Raw genomic sequence first — 16,422 nt, forward strand, 5'->3', positions numbered from 1 at the left:
TCTCAGTACAGCGAAAAGTAATTTTTAAAAGTATAACAGCAATTTGACTTTTAAATAAATTTAGCAACTACTGGTTAAAAGTTGACCAAAACTGCACGTGCAACTTGATGGCTAAAGCGCTGCGATAATTTACATGGCAACGATATTGCGATTGGCCACTAACTTTCCCATGTGCAAACAGAAATTATGGGTATTCCATTTTGCTTAAATCTAGCTTAGCATAATAACAAAACTAACTTTAAGTGAGATGGAATACTCAAAATTTCTGTAATTTATACACACACATAGTTACTTTTTCTCAGAACAACGATATATATATATATATATATATATATATATATATATATATATATATATATATATATATATATATATATATATATATATATATATATATATATATATATATATATATATATATATAAACACACACACACACACATACCTACGTACGTACGTACATATGTATGTATGTATGTATGTATGTATGTATGTATGTATGTATGTATGTATGTATGTATGTATGTATGTATGTATGTATGTATGTATGTATGTATGTATGTATGTATGTATGTATATATGTATGTATACCACTAATTTCTGTTTAGAAAATGTTTTTTCAATTAAGTAAATTTTATAAATTAACATAAAGAAGAAGTCCAAGAAGTTTTGCTCAGTTCCATGGATAATGAATGTGAGTTTGGCAATTCATTAGGTTATGGTGATTTTTTAGAGGAAGTCAGTTTCAATGCAGCATCAGCAGATGATAGTAGCCTGATAGAAAAAAAAGCTGTTAAGGCAGTTAGAAGTCCAAAAGTACCTGATAACAAAGCCACTATTGTAAAAGAAAGTCTAAGTTGTAGTACAAAAAATGTTATAAAGCATGCAACAGAAAGTCCATTAAATTTGACAATACTAGCATCAGAGGATGGTTCTTGTTTATCGGAAATAAGTTTTGAAATGAATGAAAAAGATTTTGTATCCAAAAATGATTCTTTAATTAACAATGGTAATGAAATAATTAATACCCCTATGCAAAAAAAACACTGGGCAAACCTAATTGAAATAAACAACCATAACAAGTTAGACGAAGAACCTCCAGTTTCAGGTATAAATATATACTTTTACATAAATATATTTATTTTCTGTTTATATATTGTTATTCATACTATAATTATTGTTATTATTATTATTATTATTATTATTATTATTATTATTATTATTATTATTATTATTATTATTGTTATTATTTTTATTATTACGTTATTATTTCTCAGTACATAAAAAGTTTTACATTTGTAAGACTTTTCTATGCAGTATTTATACCGTGTTTATCTTTAACAGTACTCAATTAATCTTTATCTTAAGCAGTTAAAAGTATTAAACATTAGTTTTTTGTCTACTAATGTGAATTTGCTACAATGATGTAAGATAGATTCCTGATGGTAATATTATCTAATGCAGCTGCTAAACCTTGGCTAATTACATTGGTAAACCTGTTTAGTTTTGATTGAGTTGTATATTGGTGAATTATAGGACAGAAAAAGACAGGCAAAATGTTTTGTTCACTGATTAGCTCAAATTTTATACTTTTTGAGACAAAGCTAAAAATGTTTGTGTAATTTGAATATGTTAGTATTCAACAGTTCATCATACATAGTTAAATGTAGTTTGTGATGTTTTGGAGAAAAAGTGACAGTGAAACTTAATAAAGTAATGCAGAATATTAGAATATTCTCCAAGAAGAGTATTTGAATGTTCTCCAAGAAAATTTTATTATTTGAAACAAGGATATCAAAACTTGGTTTTTAAGTATGAAAACCCTATATATACATTCAACCTAAGTAAGAATTTCTTCCTCCAGAAACAAGAAAGAGATAAACTCAGTACAATGACCTGGCCATTATTATTGCTTGGCTTGTCTCCTACAGAATATTTGTTAGATTAATCAGATGATTACATAAAGTCAAATATTGGCAATCAAAAGGCAGCCACAAGTTTTTGCAATCAATATAAGCATAAAATAAATGAAGTAAACCCCAAATATTTACCCTTCTAACTGCACACTGAAAATAAAAGTTGTTAAGAAAAAAAAAGAAAAAAATCATAATAAATATTTATCTACATATTTGCATTAAATTCATTTTACAGAAGCTATGTACACTGCTTGATGAAGTCTTTAGTGCCAAGACCTTGCATGATAGACTGTAAAACAGTCTGGGCACAATTCTACATCAAACCTTGACATTCCTAACCTGACATTTGAAGCCTGCTTCAGCAGCAGTAGATATTTCGTTTTTTTATACTATACTGGTACACAAAGCAGGGAACCATTCCCCATCTTGTAAAAATGACACCAACTCTTCAAAATAAAGTAGAAAAACATGTAAAAAGTGAAATGGTACTAATCAGTATTTACTAAAGCCAGTATTCCAGAGATATTGGTCATAGTTTTAAAAGCTAATGAGCTAGGCTACAATAATGGCTCTACACAAACTATAAAAAAACTGCAATTGTGGCTTGCTGCACTTTAAGGACTAAGACAAATAATGGATAGAAAGCCAAAACTATGCAATACAGCATAAACTTAAGCATGATAAGTTTACTATATCACTAAATATTATGGAATAGGTTTTTTTTGCCCTTGAAATTTGGCTTTTAGTTGACTGCTTGACAATATTTTTCATGTCCTCCACCAAGACCTGCTTTCCACAGTCATTGTGAGAGATTTCCAACAGGAGATTGCTTCTAATATAAACTCAGTACCATAATAAGTCTTCTCTTGACAGTATAAACTGCTTTCTGGCTATTACCAACTTTCTTTTCAAACTTCTTTTGGAGGATCTATTAAGTTTCATCAGGGTTTCAACTTTGCCTTGATTTCTTTTCTCGGATGAGTGACTTTGCCCATTTCTAAGTATCACAGAAATAATCTATTTATTAATTTAATGATTATTAATGAGGTAAAAAAAAAAAAAATGTTAAAAAAATCTCATAAAAACTGCACAAATCTCAGTCATAAGCAACTTGACAAATAACAATGAAGCATTTTAATAATTAAGTTAGATTAGCTTAGTTAAACATTTTAACCAAATATATCAATTAAGTTTGTAATGTAATGATATGAAAATTTTTAGGATCATGAGTTAAGAATGATATGTAATGTATGTATGTATGTATGTATGTATGTATGTATGTATGTATGTATGTATGTATGTATGTATGTATGTATGTATGTATGTATGTATGTATGTATGTTTCATCAAAGCAATTTTCAGTCAAAATGACAAAAAAAAGCCCATTTTTTATCATCTTATCTTATATGCTTACAATCTGCTACCCTGCATTAGTATTAGTATGGTGTGGCACAAAATGTTAAACATTAATAATCCCTTAAATCTTCCATAGTCATACAAAGTTTTTATTTTTTGATTAAAGAAAAATAACAGTTTTTTGATCTTAAGAATTGAGATGAATAATAAAATATATGAAAAGACTTTATTGACAATTTTTTTCAAGCCAGACTGGTTTGAAAAAGCCAGATTGGCTCATAAATATTTTAAAAAAAAGTGATGATAAGATTTTATTATAATTTGTATTTACTGATACAGGTTTGGTTATTAGCTTAGTATAGGGTAGCTGAGCTCACCTCATTTGAAAAAACCAGCGTGGTAGTTAAAAGTTCAGGTGTAAGAAAATTAAAGAAATATCCTTTTAACTTATACATATTCTGCAAAATAGCAATCTATCATTACTCTAGTTTTGACTTTTTAATTTAATTTTAGGTAAGCAAGTAAATAAAGTAAGAGAAACTGTAGTCTACATTACGCCTAAACTTATTCAAAGCATCACAAAAATGCAAAAATTTGACAAAATCATTGAGTTGAATTTTTCAGTAAAACAAAAGAATCAAAAAATCAAGGTAAGCAAATTACAACAAACATTTTTATTTGTAGCTATTTTTTTTTTTGTTCTTTTTTCCTACTTTTTTCTTTACTTTTGTTCTTTTTTCCTACTTTTCCTACTTTCCTATTTTAAATTTTTTTCTAATATTCTTTGCACAGTTTTTTGTTTTTATTGTTGTTGCTGTTGTTGTTGTTGTTATTGTTGTTGTAATTGTTGTTGTTATTATTGTTGTTATTGGTGTTGTTATTTAAAGGTATTTATAGTGTTTTTTTTTAATTCTTATATAAGTTTTAAAGACAGAACCAATATGTATGGAAATTACTTCTGATACAACAACAAATCTTGTGATTTATTGTTGTATCAAAAGAATATTGCAGACAATACTTGAGGAAAAAAGAAGGGTTAACATTTTATTTAATTTTAAATCCATAAAACATGTTTATGCACTTAAATATAAAAATACTTTATCTTTGTATATGTGCAGCATGCACAAAGCATAATTAAATATTGCATACATTAAATATTTCTTCTTACATCTGTAACATTTGTTTGGGATGATTCAGATTTTTGTGACTTTTGTTCCTCTTTAATTAGTGAGAATGTTGACATTCTTACCTTGTAATTTAATGAAAAGTTTTTAATGTTATAGTTTATAGAAAATCTGGATGGACTCTGCAACTTGGAAAAGTTAGTCCTTTCCCACAATATCATTGAAAAAATACAACATCTTGAAAAGCTTAAGAGGTTAAAGTTCTTAGACGTATCGCACAACAAAATATCTTCTTTAAATGGATTATCTTCACTGGTTTCACTCCAATATTTAAACATCAGCAATAACAAAGTGCAGTTGATGCCTAAAAAAATCTTATCAAATTTAAAAAACCTACGTGTTTTTTGTGCAAATAACAATTGCATAGAAAGTGTAAGTTTGCATTTAATTTGTTTTTTGTAATTTAGAAGTCTCAATTAATATCATGATAATAACATCAATAAATTTGTATTTTTGTAATTTGCAAGTAAAAATCTAGCGGTATCATTACTATGATAGTAACATTAAGTGAGCTTAGAGATTTTATTTTTTTAAGTTCACATAGTTTTTTAATTTCGCTTAGTTGCTTGCAAAAGTGTCTACAAAAACAAAGAAACTGATGATACTAAAGAGAAGTTCTAACTAAAACAGTATTCAATTTTCCTGAAATAGATTTGTGCTTTCGTTGAATCAAGTTTATAAGCAGAAATAATTGGAAACTATTTAAATTCTCTGGAATATGTATTAATCACTTTGAAGAAAAATTCATCAAACAAGGCAAACAAAACACTCTAGACTTTACAAAAAATCTTTTCAAACAGTTAATAAAAATGAAGATTGTTTTTTAAAACCATCTTTGCTTCCTTCACTTAAGCCATTGAGAATGCTTTCTACAAAAAGACCTTTTTCTCATTTATTGCTAGATGAAACAAAGGTTTTCAAAAGATATAAGATTAATTTTGTGAATGACTTGACACACCAAATATTCCCTGAAGTTTTTTATTTAAAAAAATAGATTGTGGTGTTATTTACTATTGTGCTATTGAAAATATAACATCAACTAACTTTGAAAGCATCAATCTTAGTACTAATCTGCATATAAGTTATACCATACAGATAATTTGATCTTCCACAATGGTTTCATTAAAACAATTGTACACTGACAAGTGAAAGCATGCCAGAAAATTTAGTTTCTTATATGAGAAATTGGATTGGAGAAAAAGAAAAAAATATTTTAAGTAAACTTTATAGTTTTATGTATTAGAATCTTATGACAGAGAGTTACTCTAATGTACTTATTTGCTTTACTTTGATTCTGCCATACCTCTAGACAAGCTTACAACTTATAAGAGCAATTTCCTCTTTCTTCATTTTGATATTTAAAGGCATTAACTCAAGGTAGAATAGAACCAAATAAAGCATTAAAGTATTTTTTAAATAAAGAGAAAATAAACTCAGATTCAGTTTTTTGTTAATCAATGAAATATACTCGCAAAAAAGTGTTTAATGTCTTGGTGGTAAATTTTTGTTGGAAAAGATGAGAATGGAGAAGTTTATTCAGGAGTTTTCATTTTATGTTGGTTGGTATTAAATGTTCTATGCCATTTGTTGTTAAAGCATGTCCTGGAATAAGTAGTTCTGGAAATTGTTTGATGACTGAAACTCAATGCTAGTTTTAACATTTTTGCTATCATCACAGACAAACATTCAACCAATACACTTGCATTTAAGAAACTCAATAAAAAGTACAACCCTACTGATAATTTTTTTTTTAAATTTTAGACAATAAAATTTACACATTATTTGATAGTGTACATCTTTTAAAATACATCAGGAATAGTTTATTAAATTCAAAGTTTTTCCATTTAACTTTGATAAGTTTGAGGATACAGTAAATGTTGAAGCTTTCTAAGTAGGTAATGGTTCGACTTGCTAACTTAATACTTAACAAAACACAGTTACTGTGAAATTCCTTTGTTTAATTTAAAAATTTTATCATCATGATATAACTCCTTTTTTGCGTTATTGTTAGTGCATATGTAGCATCACTTAATTAGGTTTACTAAAAAAAAATAGGATTATCCTTATATATTCATTAACTTATTGGTAGCTTGAAGAATTATGCAATTTGAATTCACTAATAAATCTTCAAGAGATGGAAATGAAAGGGAACCCCATATCTAGTTTTCCACATTATAAAGATTTTGCCATTTTTCAACTGCGAACTCTCTCACTACTTGATGGAAGTTGTGTTTCCACGAAGCAGCGATCCTCTGCTGACCAATGTTTTACGCAAGGTAATTATTTAAAATTTTAATTTAAACTACATATTTTGCATCCTTTTCTAATATACTTACAAATGGAAACCAAAAATTTATGACATTGTTATCCTCTATAGTTATTGTTTGGAATCAGTAATGTTTTCTGGATGTAGATGTAGCTTTTCTAACTCTTGAAAATTTAAGTTTCTATTAGAAGTCTCTAAAATTTATTTGAGAAGTTTTATAAAAGTTTGAGATTTTAAATATTCAAAAAATTTAAAAATTCCTTTCAATATTTTTTATGTCCTATAGATGAACTTCATAAAAAAGGAAAAATTATTGATATGCTCTCTGCCAAGATAAAAGCTGTAGAACATGAGTATGATAAGTTACTAGAAGAAAAAAAGCAGCTGAAAGTAAACGAGGAGCTTCTACAAAACAACATCATCAGCCTTAAAAAGACATTTAATGAAAAACTTGACGAATTAAATACAAAATCCCAGTTGGTAAGCAAAATCAAATAAATAGTCCTTAAAGTAAATTAAGTTAAATTGAAACCAGCAAGTTGAACTACCATAAAATTATTAATTGATTTTAGGCTTATTGTACATATACTTTCTTTGATTTTAAAGTATAGCAAAATACTATTGTAAATGATAAATATTATATATGGATAATTTTCTAAAATGCAATCATATTTAGTAAAAGAAAGTAATCCTGGTTAGTTGATGTAAATTCTGTTTGGAGATAATAAATATTTGGAGTTAATAAATTTATTTGCAGATAAATTTTTGTTTAGTTGGAGAGCAAAACAAATGAGCTAAACATAATGAGCTCCAAACAATATAAGCTAGAACAAGAAATAATTTTCTACAAGTTAGATGCGAGGTTTCAAGATTTTGGTGTAGAGAAAGCCGAAGGGGTAACTATTTAAATTGGATATCTTTCAATCAGATTTTATCATCTGGCTTATGCTGCATGATGTCTAAGTAATTGTTTTTCAATCAAATGCTTTTTGCACTTTCTATTTGCAGCAATATGTGACCATTTTTTACTTTAAAAAAGAAATGCTGTGTTTTTCTGTAGTTTCTAAACTTCAACCAGCAATCCTAATGCTCAAGTTTAAAGTAAATTGCAAAATGAATAAAATCAATTGAGCTTTTGTAAATTTTTTTTCAAAATTCTGTCAATAGTATAACAAAAAAAAATTCACTGAAATTTTTACTTTAAATAAAATTACGAAGACTGCTTATTATGTGAACAGTTCAGCAAAACTTAAAGGAAGGTTATGTCTAAATGAAGTCTTTATTCTGAAATAACTCTGGAACTGTAAATACTTGAATTTGCAACTAAAAAAAATAGAAAAAATAATAAATCACAAGCTGCTAACAAATGAAAAAAAAAAAAAAAATTGAGAATACTGCCAAGCGACTCCTGCTTGTAAAATTGGTGTAGAATTAAGTAAAAGCATAATTTACATCTTCCAGTTTTATTCCAATATTTAGTTTGAATTTCAGATTATTTTTATCATACTTTTCTTCAAGTAAATATTGTTGTGTGTTTGATTTTTTTTTTTCCAGAGCCACCTAAATAACACAGGTGAAAGTACCTACATAGGAAATGCTCACTTCAAATCACCTAGTCCTCCTAAAGAAACCGTTGTACTCAGTAAGGTGCAAACCTCTAGAATTATTTCATTGTTTCATAAGCTGACTCGAAATGGGATTAATAAAGAACTACTCAAAGAAATCAATGAGTTGTCAGAAATTTTTCAGTCAAAACAATGTAATGGTGTTATTGATAAAAGGCCATCTTTAGTAACCTTTAACATCTTATGGTTTTTAAATGTAAAAATTTATTAAAAACCAAAGTTTTAAAATTGCCAAAATTATTTTTTTGTAATTTTTTTTGTTTGTTCATTACATTGAGTTATTTTTTAAATATTTAATACATTTTTAACTTTTACTCACTAGACCAGTTGTAGCCTCTACCATTACAACTTTGGATTAAGTAAATGCTTAACAAGCCATAGATAGCAGTATGTTAACAGATTGATTGTGTTACATTGCTAGTATTTTCATCTGTAGGTGCAGATGCACTTTTGGTTGAAGGAGAACTTACAAAATGCAAAGAAAACAATTTTAATAATGATGTTGAATGCTCTAAACAAAAAGACATTCTAAAGATAAATAATGCTGAACAAAGAAATTTCCTAAAAATTTTTCCTGTAAGTTTAGTTGTCTTTTTTTCTTTAATGAAGTGTCATTTTTTTATATCACTTTTTTAAAATTTATTTAATTCATACAAATTTTTGTTTAAAGGAGGAAAAAGCAGTTCTGTTAAGTGAAGTTGAAACTTTGAAAATGCAACATTCGTCTGCCTGTTTCTTGAATAAACAAATAGTTAATTACCTTAACCAACTTACATGCAGTATTCGATCTACAAAAGAGCAACCCCATCCCCATGTTTTACAAAACCCTCAAGCACAGAAAGTACTTAGTGATCTTTGTGAATGTTTCAGAGAAAAAGATGACTTAATTAAAGAGTTGCAATCGGATTTGAACAAAGCTAAAGTGAATGTGAGCTTTCTTTAAAAAAAATGAAATTTTTTTTTTTTTTCAAAAAGTTTTTTTTGAGAAAGTGTTCAAAATTTTTTAACTGAAACGTTAGTTTAAATTGGTTTCACATAAAATTCACAGTTTTTTGATTTATAGTATGTTCATTCAATGTCACCACTTCAAACTAAGTATATTTGCCAATGTAACAAAGTTATTGATTTTACAGATCGGTTCCTTAGAAATAAAGTTAAAGAGTCTCTCATCAGATTTCTTAAATTCCCAGGAAACTATTAAGCAGGTGATTTTAGATTTTTAAAAAATATTTTGTTATACTATAAATTTAGGATTTAAATCTTAAAGGTATTACAACATTTTTTTTGTTCATTAAGCTTCAACAATGTTGACCAGAGGTTTAAAAGAAGCATTTTTTTTTTGGTTTGGTGGGAACTGTGGGTTTCAGGGGTGGACTACTAGGGGTGGATTTCATGGGTGGATTTCATGGGTGGATTTCATGGGTGGATTTCATGGGTGGAGCCCCTAACATAAGTTTTATTCAAAAAGAATGTTTTTTTCTAGGCATGATTTTTTTTAAAACTAGAAGCTTTTTTTTTTATTTTTTTGTTTTTTTTTGTTCTTTAAATAAAAAAAAGTAATTTTGTTTATAATTTTTTTTTTTTTTTTTTTTTTTTTTTTTTTTTTTTTTGTTAATAAAAATGTTTAATAATAATATTTTTAAGTTTAAATTTGGTAGATATACAAATAATTATAAACACAGTTTTATAGTTTATGTTGTCTCATGCTTAGGGGTTTTCATGAATGATGCCTACTTTTAGGTTGCCATAGCAATTATCAAAAAGCTTAGTAAATTTACTTGAGAATGTTGGGTTTTTTTTTTGGGGAAATTCTCATTTTTTAAACTTTGTTTTCCAAAATCGAAGCTTTCAAATTAAGGCTATGTTTTTTATGTTGTAAGCACTGCAGTGTTTTTGAATTTGACCTTTTAAATAAAACAGTCTCTGTTTTTCTTTTCTTTTTTTTTTTTTTTTTTTTTTAACAACAATTTTGAAATTTTCTGTGAATTGATTAGTTTTAAAAAATATAAAATATAAAAAGGTGCTACAAATAGTTAGCCTAGTTAACATTCTGGATCTGGCCTGATTAACAATGTGTTGAGGCCTCATGTTCTATTTTTCTTTTAAAATGTTTCTAGTTGAAAGAAGAAATGGATGTGAAAGAATCAAAGGAGCGAGTTCATAATCATGAGATTTCTATCTTAAAGTCACAGTTTTCTAGAGAGGAAAACGATATAGAGGCTAAGGTAATACAATGTTGCTTTGAAATTTTCATCACAAAATTTTTTTTAAATGACAAAAAAGATTATTTCAGGATATTAATTTTATTTTACATATTTTGAAAATAAAACTGGTTTCAAAAAATTTTGCCAAAATATTAAAGTGTTTTTAAAACACATTTTCATTTGCAAGTATCAGGATTTTATTATTTATCCTAACACAAATATCGAATAAATTTTAAAAAACCAGTTTTAACATTAAAACCAGTAAAAGAATTACAAATCTGAGTAAACTTTTATTAAAATGAAGCATTAAAAAATAAAAGATTGTGTTGAATATTAGAAAAAAAATGTAAGTATAAAATTTTGAAAGTCAAAAGGCACACTTAAAACTGTAAACTTAATGCAGCAAAAAGTGCATTACTTGGTTTTAATTTTTTAGCCCCCAGAGAAAAGTGAAGAAAAAATGGAGAGATATTGTGCAGAAGCAGCTTAGTTCATAAATTTAGTTCAAAAGTTTGTAATGTATTTTATTTAGGAATATTTCAAGATGATGATAATGAAAGTTGGTCTTTTTTTTTTTAGCATCTTTTGCTTCTGAATGAATATGATTCTGTTGCGAATAATATGAAAGAGCAGATTGAAGATTTGGAAGAGGAGCTTGCTGATATGAAATCAAAATATCAGTTGGTTTATAAAGTAGGTTTTGATGTTGTTAAAATGTTATTTTTAATGTTTTTTCAAAGCATCATTTTAAAGTATTTTTATCCTTATTTGTATTTTTACTCTCAACTCTTTTAACTTTATTAGGCTACAGACAGTAGCCATTTAACAGGACATCTCTACAAAGATCACAATTTCAAAGTCAAAAAAGAATTTTGTAAAGTCAATCAAGATCTTCAATATGCTGTGGATGAATTGCAAACTTTGAAGCAAGACTATGAAGATGTGGTGAGTGGAAACCAAATTAGCAGCTCTGTAACAGCATTCTAAATTATATAAAAATATTAAAATTTCTTAGATACTTGTTCAAGGAATAGAGTTTTCAATATTTGGGCTTCCTCTGTTTTTTAAAAAAGTTTTTTCAAATTGGTTCTAGAGAAGTAAAAGTGATGTTGTTAAAGTTTTCTATATGTTGCAATTCTTTTTCTAGTTTGAAACTCTTGCGAATCACTCAGAGAAAACGATAGATGCTCTTGATAAGCTGTGGCATCAAATTCAGGCAAGATCTTTTTTTAAAGTTTCATTTCTATTCTTACTTCAAATTCCAATTGATACTGCATCATGTATCATTTGATACCACATCATGCAACATTTGATACCACGTTTAAAGATTTGATGTTTGTAAAACTTGAATTGTTTGTCTTTTTTTTTTTTTCCATTCAACTCTGGGAAGAATCTACAAATATACTTGAAGCAATTGCTGTCTGTTCAGCCCCCTAATAAACTACTTCATCAGTTCTAACTTTATTTAGAGTGGAGGACGAATAATTTTTTTTCTTTATCAATTAATGGCCTTTATCAATTGATAGGTAACAACTAAAGTTATGTTTGCTGCAACTACATTCAGGTTTTTCTTGGAGGCCATGTCTTTCTTTTATAATGATAAAACTTGGCCATACTATTCCATAAACAACTTTAAAGTATTCTTGAGCAAAACAGCTTTGCAGCAAGTGGAATGAGTTGTATAAAGCTGTGACGCATACTGATAATACGAAGCAAGTAATATCTCTGGTACCTGCACTAGTAACAATGCAACCTTAAAAAAAGAGATTAAATAATCTTGAATTGCTATTTCCTAAGCAAGTGTACCTGCTGAACCCGAAAACAGATATAATAGCCCATAGTTCTTATGAGACATACAAGAAAAACATTATTACAGAGATCATTGAATTAAATTATGATGACAACTCAAAACCTTGCCTAACATTTGACTAGATTTTTATGAATGGACAAGTTACTTAAATTGACCCTATATATGTACATGTATATGTTTTTTTAAGTATATGTACATGTCAGTTTGTTTACAACAGGAGGTAAAATGTATCAAACAACCTGGCAAATATTTAAACTCTAAATCCTTAAACAGAAAGGCAATTCAAGCAATTCAATGCAAGATTAAAAGGCCTATAAAAATAGAAAATGAATCAGAAAACAGAATCAAGAAACCAGAGTGTTTACATATTTATATGTAAATGCTGTCAGTTGAAATCGTATTCCTAATATCTGTAGTACATTTAAAAGCATTCATTTCTATATATTTCTCTTATCATTTTGTTTTTTCAATGCTAAGATATCATTTTTCAGGCATTTGAAATTGTGGAATGAATTTCAATATATGTACAATTGTAAAGCAAACTAAAAAGGGTATTTAATGCCAATCAAAAAGAAGACTGTATTACAAAAAGAATTCCATAAAATTTATATGAAATTTATATCATTGGAATAACTGTATTTTCATCCAAAGTTTTCCTACTTTTCGGAGGTTGTCTGCAAGAAGTCTGTCATTAAATATAATGGAATATCCTACTTTTTGGAGGTTGTCTGTGAGAAGTCTGTCATTAAATATATCCTACTTTTTGGAGGTTGTCTGTGAGAAGTCTGTCATTAAATATAATGGAATATCCTACTTTTTGGAGGTTGTCTGTGAGAAGTCTGTCATTAAATATAATGGAATATCTTTTTAAGTTAATTTTTTCTCACTAGTTTTTAATGTTTTTTAATGACTTTTTTTTTTTAGAATGAAGTTGCAAATAAGCAACTGAACAATAAGTTGTTGAACAAAATAACAAAGATTAAGAGTATGGTGGGAAAGCTGTCTTTACAAGTAAATCTTTATTTGAGCAGCATAAAATGTTAAATAACTTTTTCATTGTAAGTTTTTGAATTTTTGAATTTTTCCTTTAATAATCGGAAAAAATTTGTTTAAGTTTTAAACTCTTTTTCATAAAGTTCTTTTCAGAGAAGATTATATCAAAGTTCGATGTTCTTCAAAGAAAAGTAATTTTTGTTTCACGTTTTTTTTTTTTTTTTGCTTGCTAGAGATATATAGTAAATAATTTGTTAAAAGATGTATTATAGTAAATTTGTGATAAATATATATGGCAGATAAAATCAGTTTTTTAAATTAAGATTGAGATTAACCAAAATGAAGTGTGCTTAAAACATCATCGTGAAATTCCAAAGTATCACATGTCTGAGGAAATCACAAAGCATCACTTTTCTGATGAAATTACCAATGAAAGAATTGTTAATAGCTTAGCAAATGCAGTGCACCAGGTGTGGGAATGTATATGTCATATTCAAATTTAATTCAATTTAATTCAATATAAAAGAGAATAAAAAAAAATGCCAATCTATCTACTGATGATTCTCTTATATTGATAAGTATTTTTATGCTGATGTATAAATTTTATAGCTTAAGTTAAAGTTTACTTTTTTTTGTATCTTAAATAAGATTGGTCAATTGCAACAGCTATTAAAAGAAAAAGATGAAGAATTAATTAAATCTAAAATCATAAAAGGTAAAAATAAAAATTTCTTTTTATCATTTTCTTTATCATTGTATGTTTATTTTTTTAGGAAATCATTAATAAATGCAGCCCCTCACCTCCTGCAACCCCTGATGCTTATAGGTTGATTTGGCAAAAAGCAATATGAAATATTTACTACTCTGTTAAAGTGTCATAAATACTGTTTTCTTCCCCAGTCCCCTATCTTTACTATGAATCATCTGAGACCTGAAGAGTATTTAAAGTGAAAAAACCAACCTCCTCCAATGTTGGTACCCTTACACGTTGGTAGCCCATTTTTAATGGTCTACCAACGTGTAAGGGTACCAACATTGGAGGAGGTTGGTGAGAAAGAAGTGATAGTTTAAAGCAATGTGATCAATTTAAAGTAATCTGATCATTGTTAAGATCTTCAAGAGCAAAAAGTCTGCATGCAGTGATGTCAGCTTTTGACTCAAAAGTTAAAATCTGACATTAGAGCATGTAACCTCTGTTAAAATCTGATAAGAGCAAAGATGACAATAATACACAGATAAATTCAAGTAGTAGAAGATCAAAGAAAGGTGTAACAATTAATTAACAAACATTAGTTTCATATACATCTAGAGTAACTAATAGTTGTAATAACAGTGCTTTATGATATAACCAAATAAATGCAATCTCATTTCTTCTAAGTGTGTACTTTGAGCAAATATCAATCAGTAATGTGATAATATTTTGGATATATATATATATATATATATATATATATATATATATATATATATATATATATATATATATATATATATATATAATTTGTTTCTTTAGCTTATTGTTTTTCTAACACTTCAAGTAAATGTATGTGATAAGAGTCTAATATTTAATTTGTATAAACAAGAGTTTTTGTTAAGAGATTTGTCTGTCAATCATTCGTTGACAGGTGTAATACATTCTGGTAAATATTATGTGACTTTTTTATAATTTAAAATTTTGAACAGTGTTGTTCACTTCACAGCTGGGGTAAAAAATTGTTGAAAGAAACTGAAACAATTGTATTGTAATTATAATATTGATTTTTTAGTGATTGGCTGTTTTTAGTAATTAGTAAAAGAGTTTATGTAAATTTATAGACAACCCTGTTGGATCAATTGCAGCTTTGCCAAGCCATCTCTTTCCTAAAAATGCTTTTCAACATACCAACTGCTTAGAGACACATAAACAAGTTTCTAATGGTGTTTGTCAGGATAACAAAATGAGTAACAGCATTAATGCCAACAAGTGTTGTGATACATCTCAGCATTTAAAGTTGGTGTGTATATAAAAAATCTTTTAATCTGCTGTTCCCTATTAATACTTTTAATGCTCGTTTCTATAAAATCCACCTGAATCTATTCGAAATCCACCTGAATCTATTCGAAATCCACATGAATCTATTCGAAATCCACCTGAATCTATTCGAAATCTACCTGAATATATTTGAAATCTAAGTGAATATATTTGAAATCTATCTGAATCTATTTGAAATTTGGAAATCATTATTTTAGAGACTTTGGATAAATTATCAAAAACTGCAGAAATCAACTTTTTTTAATGATATCTTTATAGAGTGAATCAGTTGAAAGGTTGGATAAAATGCTGATGCATGAAAAGCTCAAAAATTTTATGCAAAGTCATACAAATTTGCACTGGCAGCTCAGGAAGCTGGAGTCAAAAGTAAGTTTTCTTGTCTTTAGTTCGTTCAACTTAAGAACAAATGTTCACACTTAGATATTTTAGTGTTTATTTCAGTTTGTTTTTTTTTAGTTATATCCTACAAAATAATGAAGTTATTCTGTGTTAAATTATTGCATGTACCAAGCAGCCAAAAATCCTAAAGATTATGCACAAAATTATAATTATTTTTGACAAAAGTTATTTTATAATTTTCTTATCACATTTTAATAATGTTAAATTTTATTTATTCTATCTTTATTGTTTGTAGATGTTTGTATATATTTGTAAAAGCAAGAGAAAAATATTTGCAAATTTTTTTTATTTATTTGTAAAAGTCAGAGAAAAATTTTATACTTATAATCAGGGTGTAATTAATGTATTGTTAATATATAATTTATTTTATTTCCAGTGCACTTTATTCATTTATTAAACAACAAAATATTAAAATGATAATATTAAGTATAAAATGCATGTTCTTCTGAAAAGAGTGAGCGGATCTTTAAATAGTATCAAAAAAATATAATTATAAGAATAAATAATTTTAAAAGATGTAAACCTCTTTTTTTTTTTTTTTTTGTCCAATTGCCTGACACTTTCAAAGTACTTATACTTGATGTATATTGGTACATTTTTGATATATGTTGTATACTTGTGATTTTTCACCAAATTG

At 27.2% G+C, this 16,422-nt stretch overlaps 1 protein-coding gene across 5 annotated transcripts; it reads left to right on the forward strand.

Moving 5' to 3' along the window:
- The first annotated feature begins 601 nt into the window (after positions 1-601).
- On the forward strand, positions 602-16,152 carry LOC145188130 (uncharacterized). 5 transcript variants are annotated; one of them, XM_090100322.1, is made up of 21 exons: positions 602-1,108; positions 3,786-3,922; positions 4,556-4,828; positions 6,546-6,732; positions 7,009-7,202; positions 7,496-7,618; positions 8,277-8,481; positions 8,784-8,923; positions 9,018-9,275; positions 9,481-9,552; positions 10,465-10,572; positions 11,131-11,244; positions 11,356-11,496; positions 11,699-11,767; positions 13,286-13,372; positions 13,498-13,545; positions 13,678-13,824; positions 14,003-14,069; positions 15,170-15,348; positions 15,645-15,752; positions 15,843-16,152. In XM_090100322.1, exons 1-21 carry the CDS (start codon positions 682-684, stop codon positions 15,858-15,860), a joined length of 3,102 nt encoding a protein of 1,033 aa, XP_089956448.1. In that variant the 5' UTR covers positions 602-681; the 3' UTR covers positions 15,861-16,152. The 5 variants fall into 5 exon arrangements, 3 of the variants coding, with proteins under 3 accessions (XP_089956448.1, XP_089956449.1, XP_089956450.1); XM_090100323.1 differs by having other exon boundaries at positions 8,790-8,923; XM_090100324.1 differs by having other exon boundaries at positions 8,277-8,364.
- Positions 16,153-16,422: the final 270 nt, after the last annotated feature.

Source organism: Hydra viridissima, unplaced genomic scaffold, assembly GCF_058129835.1.
Source record: "Hydra viridissima isolate aposymbiotic clone 2 unplaced genomic scaffold, HvirCarnegie_v1 scaffold_10, whole genome shotgun sequence".
Taxonomy (NCBI): Eukaryota; Metazoa; Cnidaria; class Hydrozoa; order Anthoathecata; family Hydridae; genus Hydra; species Hydra viridissima.

Coding starts and splice junctions, on each gene's coding strand:
- LOC145188130 (XM_090100322.1), top strand. CDS start 682: ATGGATAATGAATGTGAGTTTGGCAATTCATTAGGTTATGGTGATTTT. Junction 3,923..4,555: donor AAAAGAATCAAAAAATCAAG/GTAAGCAAATTA, acceptor TTAATGTTATAG/TTTATAGAAAATCTGGATGG. Junction 9,276..9,480: donor TGAACAAAGCTAAAGTGAAT/GTGAGCTTTCTT, acceptor TTGATTTTACAG/ATCGGTTCCTTAGAAATAAA.